This window comes from Gymnogyps californianus, chromosome 27 (assembly GCF_018139145.2).
Source record: "Gymnogyps californianus isolate 813 chromosome 27, ASM1813914v2, whole genome shotgun sequence".
In the NCBI taxonomy this organism is placed as follows: Eukaryota; Metazoa; Chordata; class Aves; order Accipitriformes; family Cathartidae; genus Gymnogyps; species Gymnogyps californianus.
In genome coordinates, this window is record NC_059497.1 from 6,421,973 (window position 1) to 6,438,381 (window position 16,409).

General features: G+C 45.1%; 1 protein-coding gene across 1 annotated transcript in view; it reads left to right on the plus strand.

Annotated features, from left to right (window-relative positions):
* IGFN1 (immunoglobulin like and fibronectin type III domain containing 1) overlaps positions 1–16,073 on the plus strand; it is a 29,792-nt gene extending 13,719 nt beyond the window's left edge. Inside the window, exons 19-34 of the mRNA XM_050911399.1 lie at positions 38–346; positions 1,523–1,684; positions 2,084–2,656; positions 3,008–3,727; positions 5,017–5,141; positions 5,903–6,044; positions 6,562–6,858; positions 7,492–7,791; positions 8,720–8,893; positions 9,834–9,962; positions 10,432–10,734; positions 12,045–12,133; positions 13,098–13,293; positions 13,925–14,224; positions 14,726–15,052; positions 15,873–16,073. Coding sequence (XP_050767356.1) covers positions 38–346; positions 1,523–1,684; positions 2,084–2,656; positions 3,008–3,727; positions 5,017–5,141; positions 5,903–6,044; positions 6,562–6,858; positions 7,492–7,791; positions 8,720–8,893; positions 9,834–9,962; positions 10,432–10,734; positions 12,045–12,133; positions 13,098–13,293; positions 13,925–14,224; positions 14,726–15,052; positions 15,873–15,886 — 4,160 coding nt within the window. The 3' untranslated portion in view covers positions 15,887–16,073. The remainder of the gene's footprint in view (positions 1–37; positions 347–1,522; positions 1,685–2,083; positions 2,657–3,007; positions 3,728–5,016; positions 5,142–5,902; positions 6,045–6,561; positions 6,859–7,491; positions 7,792–8,719; positions 8,894–9,833; positions 9,963–10,431; positions 10,735–12,044; positions 12,134–13,097; positions 13,294–13,924; positions 14,225–14,725; positions 15,053–15,872) is intronic.
* The last annotated feature ends 336 nt before the right edge of the window (positions 16,074–16,409 follow it).

Below are 16,409 nucleotides of genomic sequence, written 5' to 3' on the forward strand. Positions count from 1 at the left end.
GGATTTGGGGCTCCTTATGGAAAGGATGGTCTCCCAGCTGGGGCTGGTGCTGGTGTAGCTGGTGCAGGGGGAGTTGGGTCTCCATATGGCAAGGATGGTCTCCCAGCTGGGGCTTGTCTTGGTGGTGCTAGTGCCGGGGGAGTTGGGGCTCCCTATGGAAAGGATGGTCTCCCAGCTGGGGCTGGTGTTGGTGGGGCTGGTGTAGGTGGTGCAGGGGGATTTGGGTCTCCCTATGGAAAGGATGGTCTCCCAGCTGGGGCTGGTGTTGGTGGTGCTGGTGTAGCTGGTGCAGGAGGAGTAGCGGTTCCATATGGCAAGGATGGTCTCCCAGCTGGGGCTGGTGCTGGTGTAGCTGGTGCAGGAGGAGTTGGGGCTCCCTATGGAAAGGATGGTCTCCCAGCTGGGGCTGGTGTTGGTGGGGCTGGTGCAGGGGGAGTTGGGTCTCCCTATGGAAAGGATGGTCTCACAGCTGGGGCTGGGGCTGGTGTACCTGGTGCAGGGGGAGTAGGGGCTCCATATGGCAAAGAGGGTCTCCCAGCTGGGGCTCGTGTTGGTGGTGCTGGTGCAGGGGGAGTTGGGTCTCCGTATGGAAAGGATGGTCTCCCAGTTGGGGCTGGTGTTGGTAGTGCTGGTATAGCTGGTGCAAGGGGAGTTGGGGCTTCATATGGCAAGGATGGTCTCCTAGCTGGGGCTGGTGCTGGTGCAGGGGGATTTGGGTCTCCCTATGGAAAGGATGGTCTCCCAGCTGGTGCTGGTGCTGGTGGAGCTGGTGCAGGGGGAGTTGGGGCTCCCTATGGAAAGGATGGTCTTCCAGCTGGGGCTGGTGTTGGTGGTGCTGGTGTAGCTGGTGCAGGGGGAGTTGGGTCTCCCTATGGAAAGGATGGTCTCCTAGTTGGGGCTGGTGCTGGTGTAGCTGGTGCAGGGGGAGTTGGGGCTCCCTATGGAAAGGATGGTCTTCCAGCTGGGGCTGGTCTTCGTGGTGCTGGTGTAGCTGGTGCAGGGGGAGTTGGGTCTCCCTATGGAAAGAATGGTCTCCCACTTGGGGCTGGTGCTGGTGTAGCTGGTGCAGGGGGAGTTGGGGCTCCCTATGGCAAGGATGGTCTTCCAGCTGGGGCTGGTGCTGGTGTAGCTGGTGCAGGGGGATTTGGGTCTCCCTATGGAAAGGATGGTCTCCCAGCTGGGGCTGGTGTCCCAGCTGGTGCTGGTGTAGCTGGTGCAGGGGGAGTTGGGTCTCCCTATGGAAAGGATGGTCTCCCAGCTGGTGCTGGTGCTGTTGTAGCTGGTGCAGGGGGAGTAGGGGCTCCATATGGCAAGGATGGTCTCCCAGCTGGTGCTGGTGTAACTGGTGCAGGGGGAGTTGGGGCTCCCTATGGAAAGGATGGTCTCCCAGCTGGGGCTGGTGCTGGTGTAGCTGGTGCAGGTGGAGTTGGGTCTCCCTATGGCAAGGATGGTCTCCCAGCTGGTGCTGGTGTAGGTGGTGCAGGGGGATTTGGGTCTCCCTATGGAAAGGATGGTCTTCCAGCTGGGGCTGGTGCTGGTGTAGCTGGTGCAGGGGGATTTGGGTCTCCCTATGGAAAGGATGGTCTCCCAGCTGGGGCTGGTGTTGGTGGGGCTGGTGTAGCTGGTGCAGGGGGATTTGGGTCTCCCTATGGAAAGGATGGTCTCCCAGCTGGGGCTGGGGCTGGTGTAGCTGGTGCAGGGGGAGTAGGGGCTCCATATGGCAAGGATGGTCTCCCAGCTGGTGCTGGTGCTGGTGTAGCTGGTGCAGGAGGAGTTGGGGCTCCCTATGGAAAGGATGGTCTCCCAGCTGGGGCTGGTGCTGGTGTAGCTGGTGCAGGTGGAGTTGGGTCTCCCTATGGAAAGGATGGTCTCCCAGCTGGGGCTGGTGTTGGTGGTGCTGGTGCAGGGGGAGTAGGGGCTCCATATGGCAAGGATGGTCTCCCAGCTGGGGCTGGTGCTGGTGTAGCTGGTGCAGGTGGAGTTGGGTCTCCCTATGGAAAGGATGGTCTCCCAGCTGGGGCTGGTGTTGGTGGTGCTGGTGCAGGGGGAGTAGGGGCTCCATATGGCAAGGATGGTCTCCCAGCTGGGGCTGGTGTAGCTGGTGCAGGGGGAGTTGGGTCTCCCTATGGAAAGGATGGTCTCCCAGCTGGGGCTGGTGCTGGTGTAGCTGGTGCAGGGGGAGTTGGGTCTCCATATGGAAAGGATGGTCTCCCAGTTGGGGCTGGTGCTGGTGTAGCTGGTGCAGGGGGAGTAGGGGCTCCATGTGGCAAGGATGGTCTCCCAGCTGGTGCTGGTGTAGCTGGTGCAGGGGGAGTTGGGGCTCCCTATGGAAAGGATGGTCTCCCAGCTGGGGCTGGTGTTGGTGGTGCTGGTGCAGGGGGAGTTGGATCTCCCTATGGAAAGGATGGTCTCACAGCCGGGGCTGCTCTTGGTGGTGCTGGTGCAGGTGGAGTTGTTTCTCCATATGGAAAGGATGGTCTCCCAGCTGGGGCTGGTGTTGGTGGGGCTGGTGTAGCTGGTGCAGGGCGAGTAGGGGCTCCCTATGGAAAGGATGGTCTCCCAGCTGGGGCTTGTGTTGGTAGTGCTGGTGTAGCTGGTGCAGGGGGATTTGGGTCTCCATATGGCAAGGATGGTCTCCCAGCTGGGGCTGGGGCTGGTGTAGCTGGTGCAGGGGGAGTAGGGGCTCCATATGGCAAGGATGGTCTCCCAGCTGGGGCTGGTGCTGGTATAGCTGGTGCAGGGGGAGTTGGGGCTCCATATGGCAAGGATGGTCTCCCAGCTGGGGATTTTGTTGGTGGTGCTGGTGCAGGGAGAGTTGGGTCTCCCTATGGAAAGGATGGTCTTCCAGCGGGAATGGGAACTGTAGCTGGCAACGGTGTAGCTGCTTTTGGTGGGTTTGGGTCTCCCTATGGAAAGGATGGTCTCCCAACTGGTGCTGGTGTAGCTGGTGCAAGGGCAGTTGGTTCTTTCTATGGAAAGGATGGTCTCCCAACTGGGGCTGTGGCAGGAGCTGCTCATTTTCCTTTTGGAGGTGAAGAAGTAATGGGATCTCGCCATGGCAGGGATGCTATGCTGAGCAGAGCTCAAGGATATATAGGTGGAGCAGGAGGAGATGGCTTTTCCTCAGAAGGCAGTGGTGTCGGTGGCTCTGCAATACGGGGTGCTCGGTCTCCCTATGGCAAGGACACTGGGGCAGCTGGAGCCAGGGCTGGTGTGGGTGCTATTGGTAGGTTGGGAGATGATGAAAGGGAGTTACATTCAGTCCGTGGTAAAGATGTGATAGGTGCTGTTGAACGAGGTGGTGAATATGGGCTGGATTCACATCCTGGCAAATCTTCTATGGGAGGTAAAACTGGAAAGGGCACTGCCAGTGATTTCAGAGGATCAGGGAACAAAGGTTCGTTTGATGACAGAGATTCACTTTCAGGTCAAGGAGGTGCCAGGGGTGAACGCAGAGATTTAGGACAGTTAGGCTCCCTTTATGGCAAAAATTCTGCCTTTGAAGGGGCAGGGAGTAAATCCCATAACAGATATGTTGATGGAAGGAATTCAGGTGGTTTTGGTCAAGGTTCATTGGATTATGGTCAGATGTCAGATCTTTATGGTGGACCTCCTTCAATAAACCAGAGAAAACAGGAACCCGGCCTTGATATTAAAGCAAATGATTTCTTGAAGAATACAGAAAGTATGGGAAAAAGAAGACATTATTGCCTAGATGATCTGAAAGGTATGTGTTTAATTGATGACTTCTGTATTGCTGGTCTTTGCATTTTGATACTAACATTCCTAATCCTGGAGAGAAATTGAATCTTATGGTTTTGACAAATGTAGCTATATGTAGAAATTTGGTTAGACCGCAATCCGTTCCTAATTCTGCCACTGATTTGCTGTTTGACTTTACACAACTTGCTCAGATCCAACTGCCTTAAAAGTCTAAATGATCTTTGTTTAAATTATCTAAAACAGGTATCATCTGTTCATGCAAATAAATGATTCAGATCCAAATGGAACAGACTTCAGTTCACAAACATACTAGTTCCCATATAGTTTCAAGGAATATGACCATGTTTCTTTGCTGTTGTTCCAATTTAAAACTTATTGTTTCACTTTATTTGTTCTAACATCTAGTGCAAAGATCTGTGTTTTTCCAGGTTCTGGGAACAAATCTGTGCCTGCTTATATTGGATTAATATGCACATTGGGCCTAATGTAAAGACCTATTTTCTCTTGTAACATCAGAAATGATAAGGTGTTGCATATAGTAAAAGGAAAGTAATGTGTATGCAGCCATTTGACTAAGACCAATGGCTACAGTAGCAAGAGGATAATGTGAAAATTGTAGAAATGAGAAACTTCAAATGTATAACTGAAGGGGAATATTCGCCTAATGGAATTGCTGAGAAGTTAGAAATTATGAAAGCAAACAAGACATAAATATAAATATGGAAGTAAAATCAACAAAATTGGAGTTAATGGGGAAGGAGATGGGGTATTTATTAGAGAGGGGATGAGGATGTTAATGGAGAAGCACTTGGGAAGGGAAAGAGGAATACAGGGGGGAGAGAATAGTGTGACTTGGGGCTGTTTAGGGGGAAGTGGTTGGGCAGCCCTGTATCTGGTCAATGCAGAGGAAAGGAATGATGAAGTAGTATATCCATATCCTGGAGTAGCCTGTTTTTTCCCACTGGCTGTAGAGGGAGCGAAGACAATTAGCAGAGACTTAAAATAGCAAATCTGTAGATGGATAATGTGATTTATGATGAATCCATTGCCCATTAGGTTGATGTTAGGACTGTATTGTACGCAGACCAGCTGGCGTGTCCCTTCAGTGCAATGAGTTTATGCCAGCTCGCCCACAGCGTTTTGGTACAAAAGCCTGTCATGACTACAGTATATATTTTTTAAAAAGCTCTCTTTTTCTCCTCGCATGCACATGCATTTTCATCTATACTTTTCCCTCTGTCAGTGTAACACAGAGTTAGCATCTTTTCAACATTTTCTTTTCTGAATGTTCAGCACCCCGCTGTTATGTCAACAAACACTTACTTGATGTCAGAGTCCTGAAAGGGGAACCAGCTGAGCTGTCTTGCACTGTCAGTAAACATGAAGTGACAGCAGCCTGGTTTAAAGATGGATTAAAGGTAGGTGTCCTCTAGCTACTGTTTTCTTCGGTTGGCAATGCTCTGCTCTCTGGCTCTACCTCTTATTAAGTGTTGTGTCAAAGTGTCCTTCCCTCTGCCAGTCTTACTGTAGTCTGAGTGTGGCCCTGGAAGGATTCTGCAGGAGCCTGTTGATAATAAAATTCTTGATAGAAACCCAGCAAGATTTCTGCCCCTTCCTGCTATAAGACATTTCCATGTTTTCCATTCTTTTTCATGGGTGGAGATGGTATGGGTCTCTTCCTTGCAATGCAATCCCTTTTCTTTTCCTTGGTGAATGAGAGAAATATGCAAAAAGCAAGGGAAAAATCTTCAAAGAATCCTTCAGGCAGGCATAATGCAAAGAGTGCTCTTTCAAATTAGTGCTTAAGGTCAAGCATAGACATCATATTCTATGTTCTAAAACAACACTGAAGAGTAATTCCAGTTGTGGGATCCGGATGATACTGTAGGAGTTCTGAGGTGTCATACTCGGGCATGGGCCAGAGTTTTTGTCATTAAGAATAGAAGGAGAGAGCTTGGAGTTTTTACTAATATTTATTTTAATGGACTTTGAATCAAGTCTTTGTGGGGAGTATGTTGGTAATGCTTATATGCAACGTTACCAGATGAGTAATCCCAGAATATTATTGTAATTAAACATGCGTGTCATTCATAAGTCTTTTCAATTACATTTGGATTTGCCCTTTTTTGTCTTTTTTTTTTTTTTTTTTAAGAATGGGTCTTTGTGCTTTATCTTGTAGTTAACAAGCATGGATGGAGTCTTTTTTGAAAAGAAAGGTCTAGTCCACAAACTAATTATTAACAAAGTGGAAGATATTCATGCTGGGAAATACAGATTTGAAGGTGGAGATGTAAAAACTGAAGCTTCAATTTTTGTTGAAGGTGAGTCTATTCAAACTACCGATGCAGCATGATAGCCTTGATGTGCTTTAAATGTAATATGTTTTCTCAGAGACCTATAGTTGATTATTGAGACAACTTTATTATAAAGAATTACCATGTAAATGGGATAGAGTTTTTGCACAGGTTGGTGCATTTTGTATTTACAAATTTAACTAGGGAGCCTTCCTGAATAGCTTCTATTATTAACTCAAAGATTTTGAGGTGCACATAACACTTTATCAGACCAGATTCTTCATTCTTGTGTTTAGTGTATTGCCTGTGAGAAATTTGCTCCAGTGAAAAGGACAGTATGATACCACAAATACTTTGTGATAATTATCCTGTAGCAAAGTACGTGTGTATATGTGAAGCACTGAGAGTGCAACTAAAGGTGAAGGTCCAAATGTTGTGAGCTTGTAAGCATTATTGGCAGCATCATGAGGGAAGCCCTTCCCTCCAAGGTAAGCCTTATCCTCTTTGAATTCCAGTTTTTAATGACCTTGTATCACCTGCTTAGATCCTCCACAGGTTGACAAAGTTCTCCTCAAAAACTTAACAAGTGTTCCTACTGTGGCCAAGGCAGGGCAGAACGTAAAGATCAAGATCCCTTTTGAGGGCCGGCTGCCGGTCAGAGCAACGTGGCTAAAGGACAGAATGGAGCTAGTAGATGACACAAGGATTCGTGTTGATAAAACAGAGACCTTTACCATGCTGTCCATCTCCAGCAGTGAGAGAGAGGACTGTGGGGATTACAAAGTCAGGCTGAAGAATGACAGTGGGGTCCTGGAGATCAACTTAAAGCTTCTGGTGATAGGTAAGAGCCCCATAACTTCCACTGTGGCTTTCATTGTAAAGCTTAGTCAGGGAACCCATTAACACTGGTGACAGTCTTATTTAGAGCTACTGGGTTATTTCAAGATGAACAAGTCTATGTAATTTTCCACTAAATCAGGGTACAAGCAAAGATTGCTGACATGTTTCTTGCCCTTTAGTACAAGGTGACACAAATCTAGTTTGGTTTTGCACAGCCTCAGCAGCTGAGTTTTGAATGTTGGGCGACTGTGGGAGATGGGACTATGCACAACAGGCAAATCTAAAATAGATTATCAAGGCCAAATTCAGCCCTACCGTAAATGTCTGTGCTCTTTTGGAAGACCAGAAATGGTGTTCTTCCTTAGAAGCAAGCTGAATTGGTGCAGTGCTTATGAGAACAATTAGCCCATGGAGCAAGGGCCTGGCCTTCCCCCCACCCCCCTTATCAAAAGTTAGAAGAGTGGAAGTTTTGAAGAGGTAATTTGAGTGCCCAGCCCTCATTCTGCAACTGTGCATGTATTCCATCAGAAACTCAGTCTCCCAGCTGGTGAGCAAGAGACAGTGTAGGCTCCAAACCGAGGAGCACGTCTGGGTCTGGAGCCAACTCATAGTCTCTCTGTGTTCATCTTTTCAGACAAGCCACAGCCACCTGCAGGACCCATCAAAATTGTAGAAAACTCTGCAAATGACATCACTATTCAGTGGAAGCCCCCAAAGGATGATGGGGGCAAACCAGTGCAAAGGTACATTGTCGAGAGACAGCAGGTGGGCGAGAAGGACTGGGTGACTTTGGGAGAAACCCCCAGGAGCTGTACTACCTTCACTACTAACAAAGTGGAACAAGACATGAGCTACTACTTCAGGGTGAGAGCTGTGAATGCCGAGGGAACTAGTGATGCACTGGAATCAGATGAAGTGAAGGCTGTTAGTAAAGGTAAGGAAGAACTTTTCATAATTGTGTTCGACAACCATGTGGGAAATTCGTTATCAAAGCTGACATCAAAGAAAACTCACTGCATTTTGGATGTTGCTACACATCTAAGCTTGAATCACGGCTGTGAAGTCTTCACACAAATCTGTGGAGACTGCACATCAAGACTAGAAGTTTATTGTAGGCTTTGGTGACGCTGAGTGAGATGGCGTTACGTTCTCAGTTATGCTCCGTTCTGAATTGGAAAGCAAGTTTCATGGGGGAAATGCAATATGCATCAAGATCAGAGGAAGCTTTTCCTAGGGTGGCTACAAAGGGAACATGTGAGGCCTTTTCTTAACTCCATAGGCAAAGGAGTGTCTCCGTACGGGCAGCATTTTTCAGCATGACCCCTTCATTCCCCTGATTTCCAAACAACTAATTCTATTCTTTGTCCTTCAATGAGTTTAAATACTAGAACAGTTTTGCCATAAGCATGAACGTAGTACTAGAGAGAAAGCAATGCTCTATTCTATTTCTAATTTTCTTCTTTCTACGTTCTCCTCCTGATTATGAGAAGCCCTGTATTTTGAACGCTTTAGCAGAGGGCTAAGAAAATCCATTCTGTTTCCAGTTTCTGTCATTAAAAGCAAGAATAATGCTGACTTTTCCTATCATGTAACAATGACATGCTTCACTCTGTAGGCTGACAGTGGAATTGTCAGTCCTGATGACAGCAGGTCATTCATGAAAACAAAATTCAGGAACAGAGGTCCATGCTGGATCCTGTTTGTGTGGGGAATAGGATACACAGCTTCAAGTCTCAGTCAGGTTTTCAAAACACATCCATATGAATGCCTCGGGGAAACTGGAAGAAGAAATGACACAGAACACTTTCTTGTCTTGCAATAAAAATTTACCTGCTAATAATGAAACACTAATCTCTTTCTAGCTCCACCTGGTGCCCCAGATCCCCCTGAGATTGTCAGTGCCAGTAGAGGCACCGTCACGATATCCTGGAAAGCACCTCGTAAAACTGGCAGTTCCCGAATTGTGGGATATATCGTTCAAAAACGCAAGAAGGGTACCATGACCTGGCTGCCAGTCAACAATGTGCCTATAGCAGGTAGGTAGCTTAAATCCTGGAACAGACTGGAAGACTTGAAAAAGGCAAAAAGGTCAGCTGGGTTCAGGAGCTGCTTAGGATCTTACACCTTTTCACATCAGTGTTTTTTCCTCTTGAATGCTTGAGCTGCTGACTGTCCTCATCGCAACCATATTACCCCTGTCTGAAGTTTTATCTTCTTATCTTTCACAGCTCTAGTGTGTATGTTTTCTCACAACTACATTTTTCTCACAACTAAGGTTTCACGGCTGTGCCATAGCAAAGCCAGGTCTTGGGTTTATATACAGCTGAATGCCTGGGAGGAGGATTACGATCTTTTCTAGATTGTGTGCAAGCATATGGCTGGAGAAGAGTGCAGAGAAGGTCACTGCTGCATCCTGGGACGTAGCTCCTCTGTAGATAAACTGATATCTTCAATTTCTGGAACTAAAGTCTTCACTTCACATGCAGAACTACTGTCCTTAGTCCTCGCGCTAGGAACTTGGCAGACAGGAATTTATAAATGCAAGGAATATAAAGGAACTTGGCAGACAGGAATTTATAAATGCAAGGAATATAAAGAAACCCAAGTGATGTGTATGAGCTTCAAAATGTGTTTTGACTATAGCTAGCATTATCTATCAGGTGCAAGCTAGAACTTCTTATCTGGTATAGAAGAGTTTAGGATTAACCCATAATGAAAAGCAGTATTTTTCCTTTCTCTAACTTAACAGCTCTCAGGTGCTGTTTGATTTGAAAGGGAATACAATGAACATGTCCCAGCAGTACACATGCACTTGGATGCGGAAGGGCGGGGGAATCAGTGACAGCATTTGTACATGGCCCCTGAGAATTATTCAGTTCACAATTCTACATGGAGTAAAGTACAGCATTGTTGTCTCACCCTTTCTTGCTTGGGGAACAGCTCACCTGAGCCAACACGCTCCTTTTCTTTCTGCAGACAAGAAGCTGAAAATGACCAATCTCAAGAAAGGGCTGCAGTATGAATTTCGTGTGGCAGCTGTCAATGCTGCTGGCGTAGGAGATGCCAGTGAACCGTCACAGCCTGTCTTTGCACAGGATTCCATGAGTAAGTGCCCCTTATCCCCTCATCCTTCTGGCTTGGGGATACGTAAAGCTGAATGTAGACGGGTGATGTTAGTGGAGAGGCGATGTTTTTAAATGCTTTGTAAAAGTATGAGGAGACAAAGATCAAATAATTGGGGAATGTTTCATGGCTGAGAATCCGCTGTCAGCATGAGGACGGAATGGAAGGATTTCCTGTGTGATGTGGCAGACTCCCTGTGTGGGAGTTATGTGCAGCGTGGAGAAGTAGTCAGGACAGGTTGCAGACCGTTTCAGGAGTGCTGCAGGTTGTACTGCATGGCTGGCAGGAGCAGGCACCTGGATCCAGCTTTGAAGAACTGGGACAAGGCAGAGGCAAGACAGTAGGGTGGATATCCAGTGCACTTCAAGAATGTTGGGGAATCTCAGGAAGTGACTGAAAAGAGGGGACAGAAATCCTAGAAAAATAGTTTAAATAAAATTCCTCTTTTCAGAATCTCCAGGTCAAGTGCAGGACCTTAAAGTGAGCAGCAGTGACAGCAGTAGCGTCACCTTGACATGGAAGAGACCTGAAGCGAAAGATGGGAGTGATGTGAAAGGCTATGAGGTGGAGATGCGGTCTTCTAAGAACCTCAACTGGACCAAATGCAATACTCTTCCCATAGAGACGACCACTTACACAGTTAAAGGCCTCCAAGCCAAGGAGATGTACTTCCTACGTGTGAGAGCCCTCAATGACAGTGGTCCGGGAGAAGCCGCAGAGATTGAAGCTTGCATCAAAGCTGCTCCCCCTGTAGGTAAGTCAAAGTGGGCTGCTTTCAGAATGAACAACGTCATTCTATAGGTAACAGGATGCAGGCAAGGTCTGTAGGTCACTGTGACGAGCTTCTTTCAAGTCCCAGACTGTAGCAGAAGGACAAGTACCACATTGCTCCTCTAGAGTATGGTCTTATTTGGTCACCTCATCAGGAAATTCTGAAGATTTAACTGATAATAAATGTGCAATGCACAGTGTTCAGCTCATGTTAAAGACTCATTATGATAAAAGAACCCCCCAAACTGTATTTTCTCCTCAGATTCACGTTTTGCCCCCTGTGCGGAGCTACACCACAGTCATGATCACCAGACAGAAACCGCACATACCTTATGCCTACCCATGCTCTTTTAAGGGAAAAACAGAGTTTTCAGTCTATTTTTATGCAATCTTGTGGAATTAAACATTTTATTTCATTCTCTTAGATCGCAATTGTTACGTTGGTTTTTGTGAACTTTATTTTCCTTTTTAATTTTCTAGTTTGAAAGTTTTCACCATTTTCACTTTTTCATCTTTATTTACAATCTGTAGCTCTGGGTTTTTTTCCTGCTGTTTGGGAACGTTGCAGAAATACAGAAGAGATAATTCTGTGAGGGATTTATCTTCCTTAACTTGGATCCCAAGTGAAAATATCTACTTTTGGCCTATGCCTGGAGACTCCTTTTATAATCAGTCAGGAAACAGATAAATATAAGTCCATCTGGGAAGCAGTTTTTTCAGTTTTAAACTGGAAACGCTGAATACAATTTAGCACTTTTGTGTTTGGCATTTTTCTAAAAATGCCAAATACAATAGTATATTATATTAATAAAAAGAGAAAAGAAAGAAAAATATTTTAAATACTACAAAAGATTATTTTTAATAAACTCAGGCTGGTTTCCTGAGGTTGTTCAGTACTCTGTATTGCACGTATATTTCATAAGTGTCCATTGCAATTTCCTTTTTCCCAGATGTCATTTTACACAAAAGATCATCCATGTGATGGGGTAAAGTGTGTCAAAGAGCCTATTTCTCCATGACTGAGACATCACATGTATACAAACATTGTTGTGAATGTATTTTTATGTCATTTCCCCTTGTTCAGTCATAGTGATAAATACACAGGAATAAAATTGAAAGGTGTAAACTCTGGTACTGAATCAGGGAGCTTTTTTTCCGCAGTACCAGTATGAGTTTATCACCAGACTAGCTGTTGGAAAGGCATTAGGGGTATCGAACACATGCATATGACTTTGTCAGCCCGTGACTCTGTAATAATGTACAACTTTTTATTGTAATCACTGTCTTTTCCAGTTTCTCCCAGGTTACTACTAGACGACACAGTGAAAAGCTTCCTGGTTATAAAAGCAGGAAATACCATCCGAGTGAATATTCCCTTTGAAGTAAGTATTCCAATGTGTTCGTAAGAATTCCCCATCTGTTTTTATGTTGTAGTCAATAGCAGACATGAAAACTGAGCTTCTGTTTTCTTGGCATGGAATTTTGTTTACAAGACACTGGGCAAATCCTTGCCTGTACTGTGTATACTTTCTGCGTGAGGAAAACATGAACAAGAATTCAGTTGTCACTCTTGGCATTAGTGTTTTATGAGATTATGGTCATTCATTAACCTCTGCAAACAAGGCACAATGCTGTCACTCCAACCATATCAGTATTATCATCACCTGGTACTAATCTGTCATACTTAGAGTTTAAAAATCAGTCGATTTCCCTCTGACTCCCTCGGAAGGCCTTGGGTAGCACTTCTAGCAACATCTTCTTGACTGTGTTTGTCTTACTAAGCAGCAAGACTTAAGCTATATGACTTGAGAAATAGGCAAGCACTGACAGAAATCCTGTGTGCTTTGACGTAAGCTTGGAACAACACAGGTACAACACAGGTAAAGTCTGGGATATCAAGAAGAGGTTGATGAAGGCAAAGTGTGTGTATTTGCTGGCCTTTCTCCTAATGTCTTGGAGAATAGAGATCAAAGATGGCATAATGGAAATAAAGACTTTGAGGATATTTTTTCTTTCCAAAACCAGTAGATCTTTTTAAAAGTAGAAAATATTAGCTACTGATGTCATCTGTTGTTCTTTATCTAGCACACCTTGTTTGACATAGTTAACCTGAACACTTTACTACAATAACATTCTTAAAAGACACAGAGAAAGAGAAAAGTTACAAAGAAACTTTAGAGCAGCCCTTTATCTGGGGCTCTTAGATCCATCTTGGATCCATATTTCTAAATATTACTTTACTGTGTCATGTAGGTATATATTTGGGACAAGATAATGAAGCTAAAGATGTAAAGATGCAATCTGGAGGCAAAACAAGTGGGCTATAACTCATGTTGTTCTTTACAGGCGTCTCCAGATCCAGTGGTGACCTGGTTAAAGGATGGGCTTCCTCTTCCAAACCGGGCTACAATAAACACCAAAGGTGGTACCACCCAGCTGCTGATCAGCGCAGCTGAGTTCACTGACAGCGGCACCTACACTGTTGAGCTCCAGAACGGGTTAGGGAAAAGAGAAACATTCAGCTTCCAAGTTCAAGTGATAGGTAACTCACTCACTACCATCTATACCTACAGATTTACTGCGAATAGGCAGTAGGCAATGAACAGAGTTCGGCACGGTGAGCTCTGATGCGGTTAAGCCATGCAGGCACAGGGAGAACTAGAGTACAATTTTCCATGAGATTCAGTCTGGCCACTTTGTTGTATCACTTGGCCGTGTCTGCAGGACAGAGCAATCTACTGATTAAAATTACACCCAGCTTCCAGGGTGACTCTGCTTAAAAAGGCAAGGTCACACAGACGGACAGTGCAAACCACAGGAGAGCAGTTCATGCTCTTTGTAACAGTCTAAGGTTAGTCAGCAGCAGGCTGTAGGACGTTTAGTCATAGCTACAACTCTATATGCTGTGTCCCTAAGAGGTGAAAATGTTTAGCTGTACCAGCCCTCATCTCCTCCCTATAAGAAGGGAAAGAGGCCCAGCAATGCAGATGTAATGCAGCAGAAATTCAGTTAATAGCAAATGAGTTTGTGTGACTGGAGAAGGAATCAAATTTTGTCCCTTCTAATGACCAGGATGTTCACTCAGCCCCCAGACATAGAATGGACTCAAAGTTTTTAGGGTTCTGTACTGTGCCGCTTTCCCTACTTTGATATTATTTGCCTTCATCTGACAGATATCCCACAGCCGCCTGGACCTATTCAGTTGGTAGAGAATGTGCCAAATACAGTGACAGTAACCTGGGAGCCATCAGCATCTGAGAAATGGGAAAGTAATCTCTACTACACAGTCCTGAAACGTGAATCACGGAAGGGCTTGTGGCACGTGGTGGGTGACCTGATCTACACCAACAAGTTCACATTCACCAAACTGATCCCAGGCCAGGACTACTACTTTAGGGTTGTGGCAAAAAATAACTTGGGAGCCAGTGGTCCGTCTGAAACTCAGCAGCCTTGGAGAATTCAAAAACCAAAGGGTAAAACAGCTTTTACTAATATTTATCTGTGTGTTGTCATGCTTTGTTTCTTTTATTGTTTCTAATATACCATCCTGAAATGGTTCTCTCCTCCTGTGAACATTTAGTTGCCCAGAACAAGAATGCATAGAGATACCCTAAGAAACTCCAGTTTGGCAGGAAAGGCTTGTCCTTTCTGCATGGACATTGTGCAGATAGATCCTTTATTTCCAGCCATTATATCATGTAATTCGCCACAAAATTAACTCCCAGCAAAATCTAAGGCTTAAGTTTTGCAGAAACCAAAGTTTCTGACTTCAAAGTTAAATTCTGGCTAATTTGAGAAGAAACACGGATTACAATCCATAGGTGCATGGGTTCTCTGGCAATTTGCAGTGCAGAATGCCAGAGATTCTGCGCAACCAAGTGTCATGATTGAAAACCAGTCCTTTAAACTCTGACTTCTGTTGCTGTGAAGCAGTATCTGAGTGTGTGTTTGTCTGTTGCTGGGTTTTTTTACAGCTGAATTTCAAGTCAAACCACAGAAATACAGGGGAGTTAATCAAAACCAGCCCCCGAGATTCCTCGTCCGGTTGAAGCCTCATGTGGTGACTACTGGGAGTGAGTGCCATATGAGCTGTGCGGTTGGAGGCCATCCGCCTCCAAAGATCACATGGTACAAGGACAGTAGAGACCTCTCCAATGATCCTACCTATTTTTGCACAAACGACTTTGGTGTCTGCTCCCTGGTCATCCTAGGTGTCACAAAACAGGATGAAGGAGAATATATGGTAGAAGCCACCAATGAATTGGGCTGTGCATTCACCAAAGCCTTCCTCACTATTAAAGGTAACAATCCTTAATGCTTCTCTTCCTTCATTGTGTGATGTCAAGATGTGTCATTGCTGTCAAGATATGTCATTGCTGTCAAGATGCCTTAAAAATGGTAGCCATACAGCTTTATTTACTGACAAGAGCAATCTCCTATAAGGCAGTGTATATTTGGGCTGCTTTATTGAATTTTAAATTATCTTACTAGTGATCAAGTATGAAACAGAAATAGAAATGAAAAGGCAGGCATGAGAAGAACACTTGATTTCTACATGAGCCAGAGGTTTTGGCTGACCTTGAGCAAATCTTTTAGAAAGAAATATCCCATCTTCTTGTGATAAGATAATATCTAGGTTAGATTTTTCTACAGTGCAGGAGCTGCAGAATAGAAGATCCTGCAAGATGTGCAAGGTTAGGTGAAGCAGTGAGGAAAAGGCTGGTGTTAGGTGGCCAAAGGCAATGAGAAGGGAGGAAAGAGAGGGACGTGGTATAAGTTAAATAGGGTCATTGGGGATCCTGATGTGAACAAAGAATCAGTGTAGTTGACTGAGGATAGACGCATGGTGTATATACTTATGGATAAATATCGTTGGCAGTTTTACTCAGTTCATTAAGAAATATCCTTTACTTTGAGTCAAATACTTTCCTTTTAATGCAATTCAGAATACCCCGGTGGGATTATATGAGTGAAGAAATGGGTCAGTTAAATCCCTGTAGTCCTTTTGCAGACACTGGTCTTTTTGGCCCTGTAACATTTCAGGTCCCCTTTCCAGTGTACCTTACAGACTATCTCCCTCATGAAAATATTGAGCTACTTCTCTCTTTCTCTTATTTTCAGACTCGACCCTGTAGCATGGCCTTCCTGAGAACGTCTCTGCACTACTGTGTGAATGCAAAGGTTTTTATTGAGAACTGGCTCTATAAGAAGGCTATGTATTTATTTTCAGATGTGCATTATAGTCTGAGTGTTTTATTTTTCAGATCCAGTAGTTGCATTTTGAACATGATGCTGCATTGTAGTCAAAATGGGAAAAAAAGCTTTAAGAGAATTGTATCTCTGTAATGATCATGGCTTTCCACTAGACCTTTAAAACACAGATGAGAAGCTTCAGGAACACAGAAGATGAGAGGAAAAATAATTGGCCAAAATGAAACTTTCCATGGAGAACACAGGCGTGAGAGATCATTCTGCCACACCACTCGCTGTCAGGCTGCAACAAGAATATTTCCTGACACCAGAGATCTATGAAGCTGGCCTTTTAGCGTGTGGTTTTCTAATCTGGAGCAATCATTTTCGATTCCACGTAATTCTCAGCAGGTTTCCTAATTCTGGTAGAAGCAGTTCTGCATGTATTCCACTGCCAGTAGCAGCTAA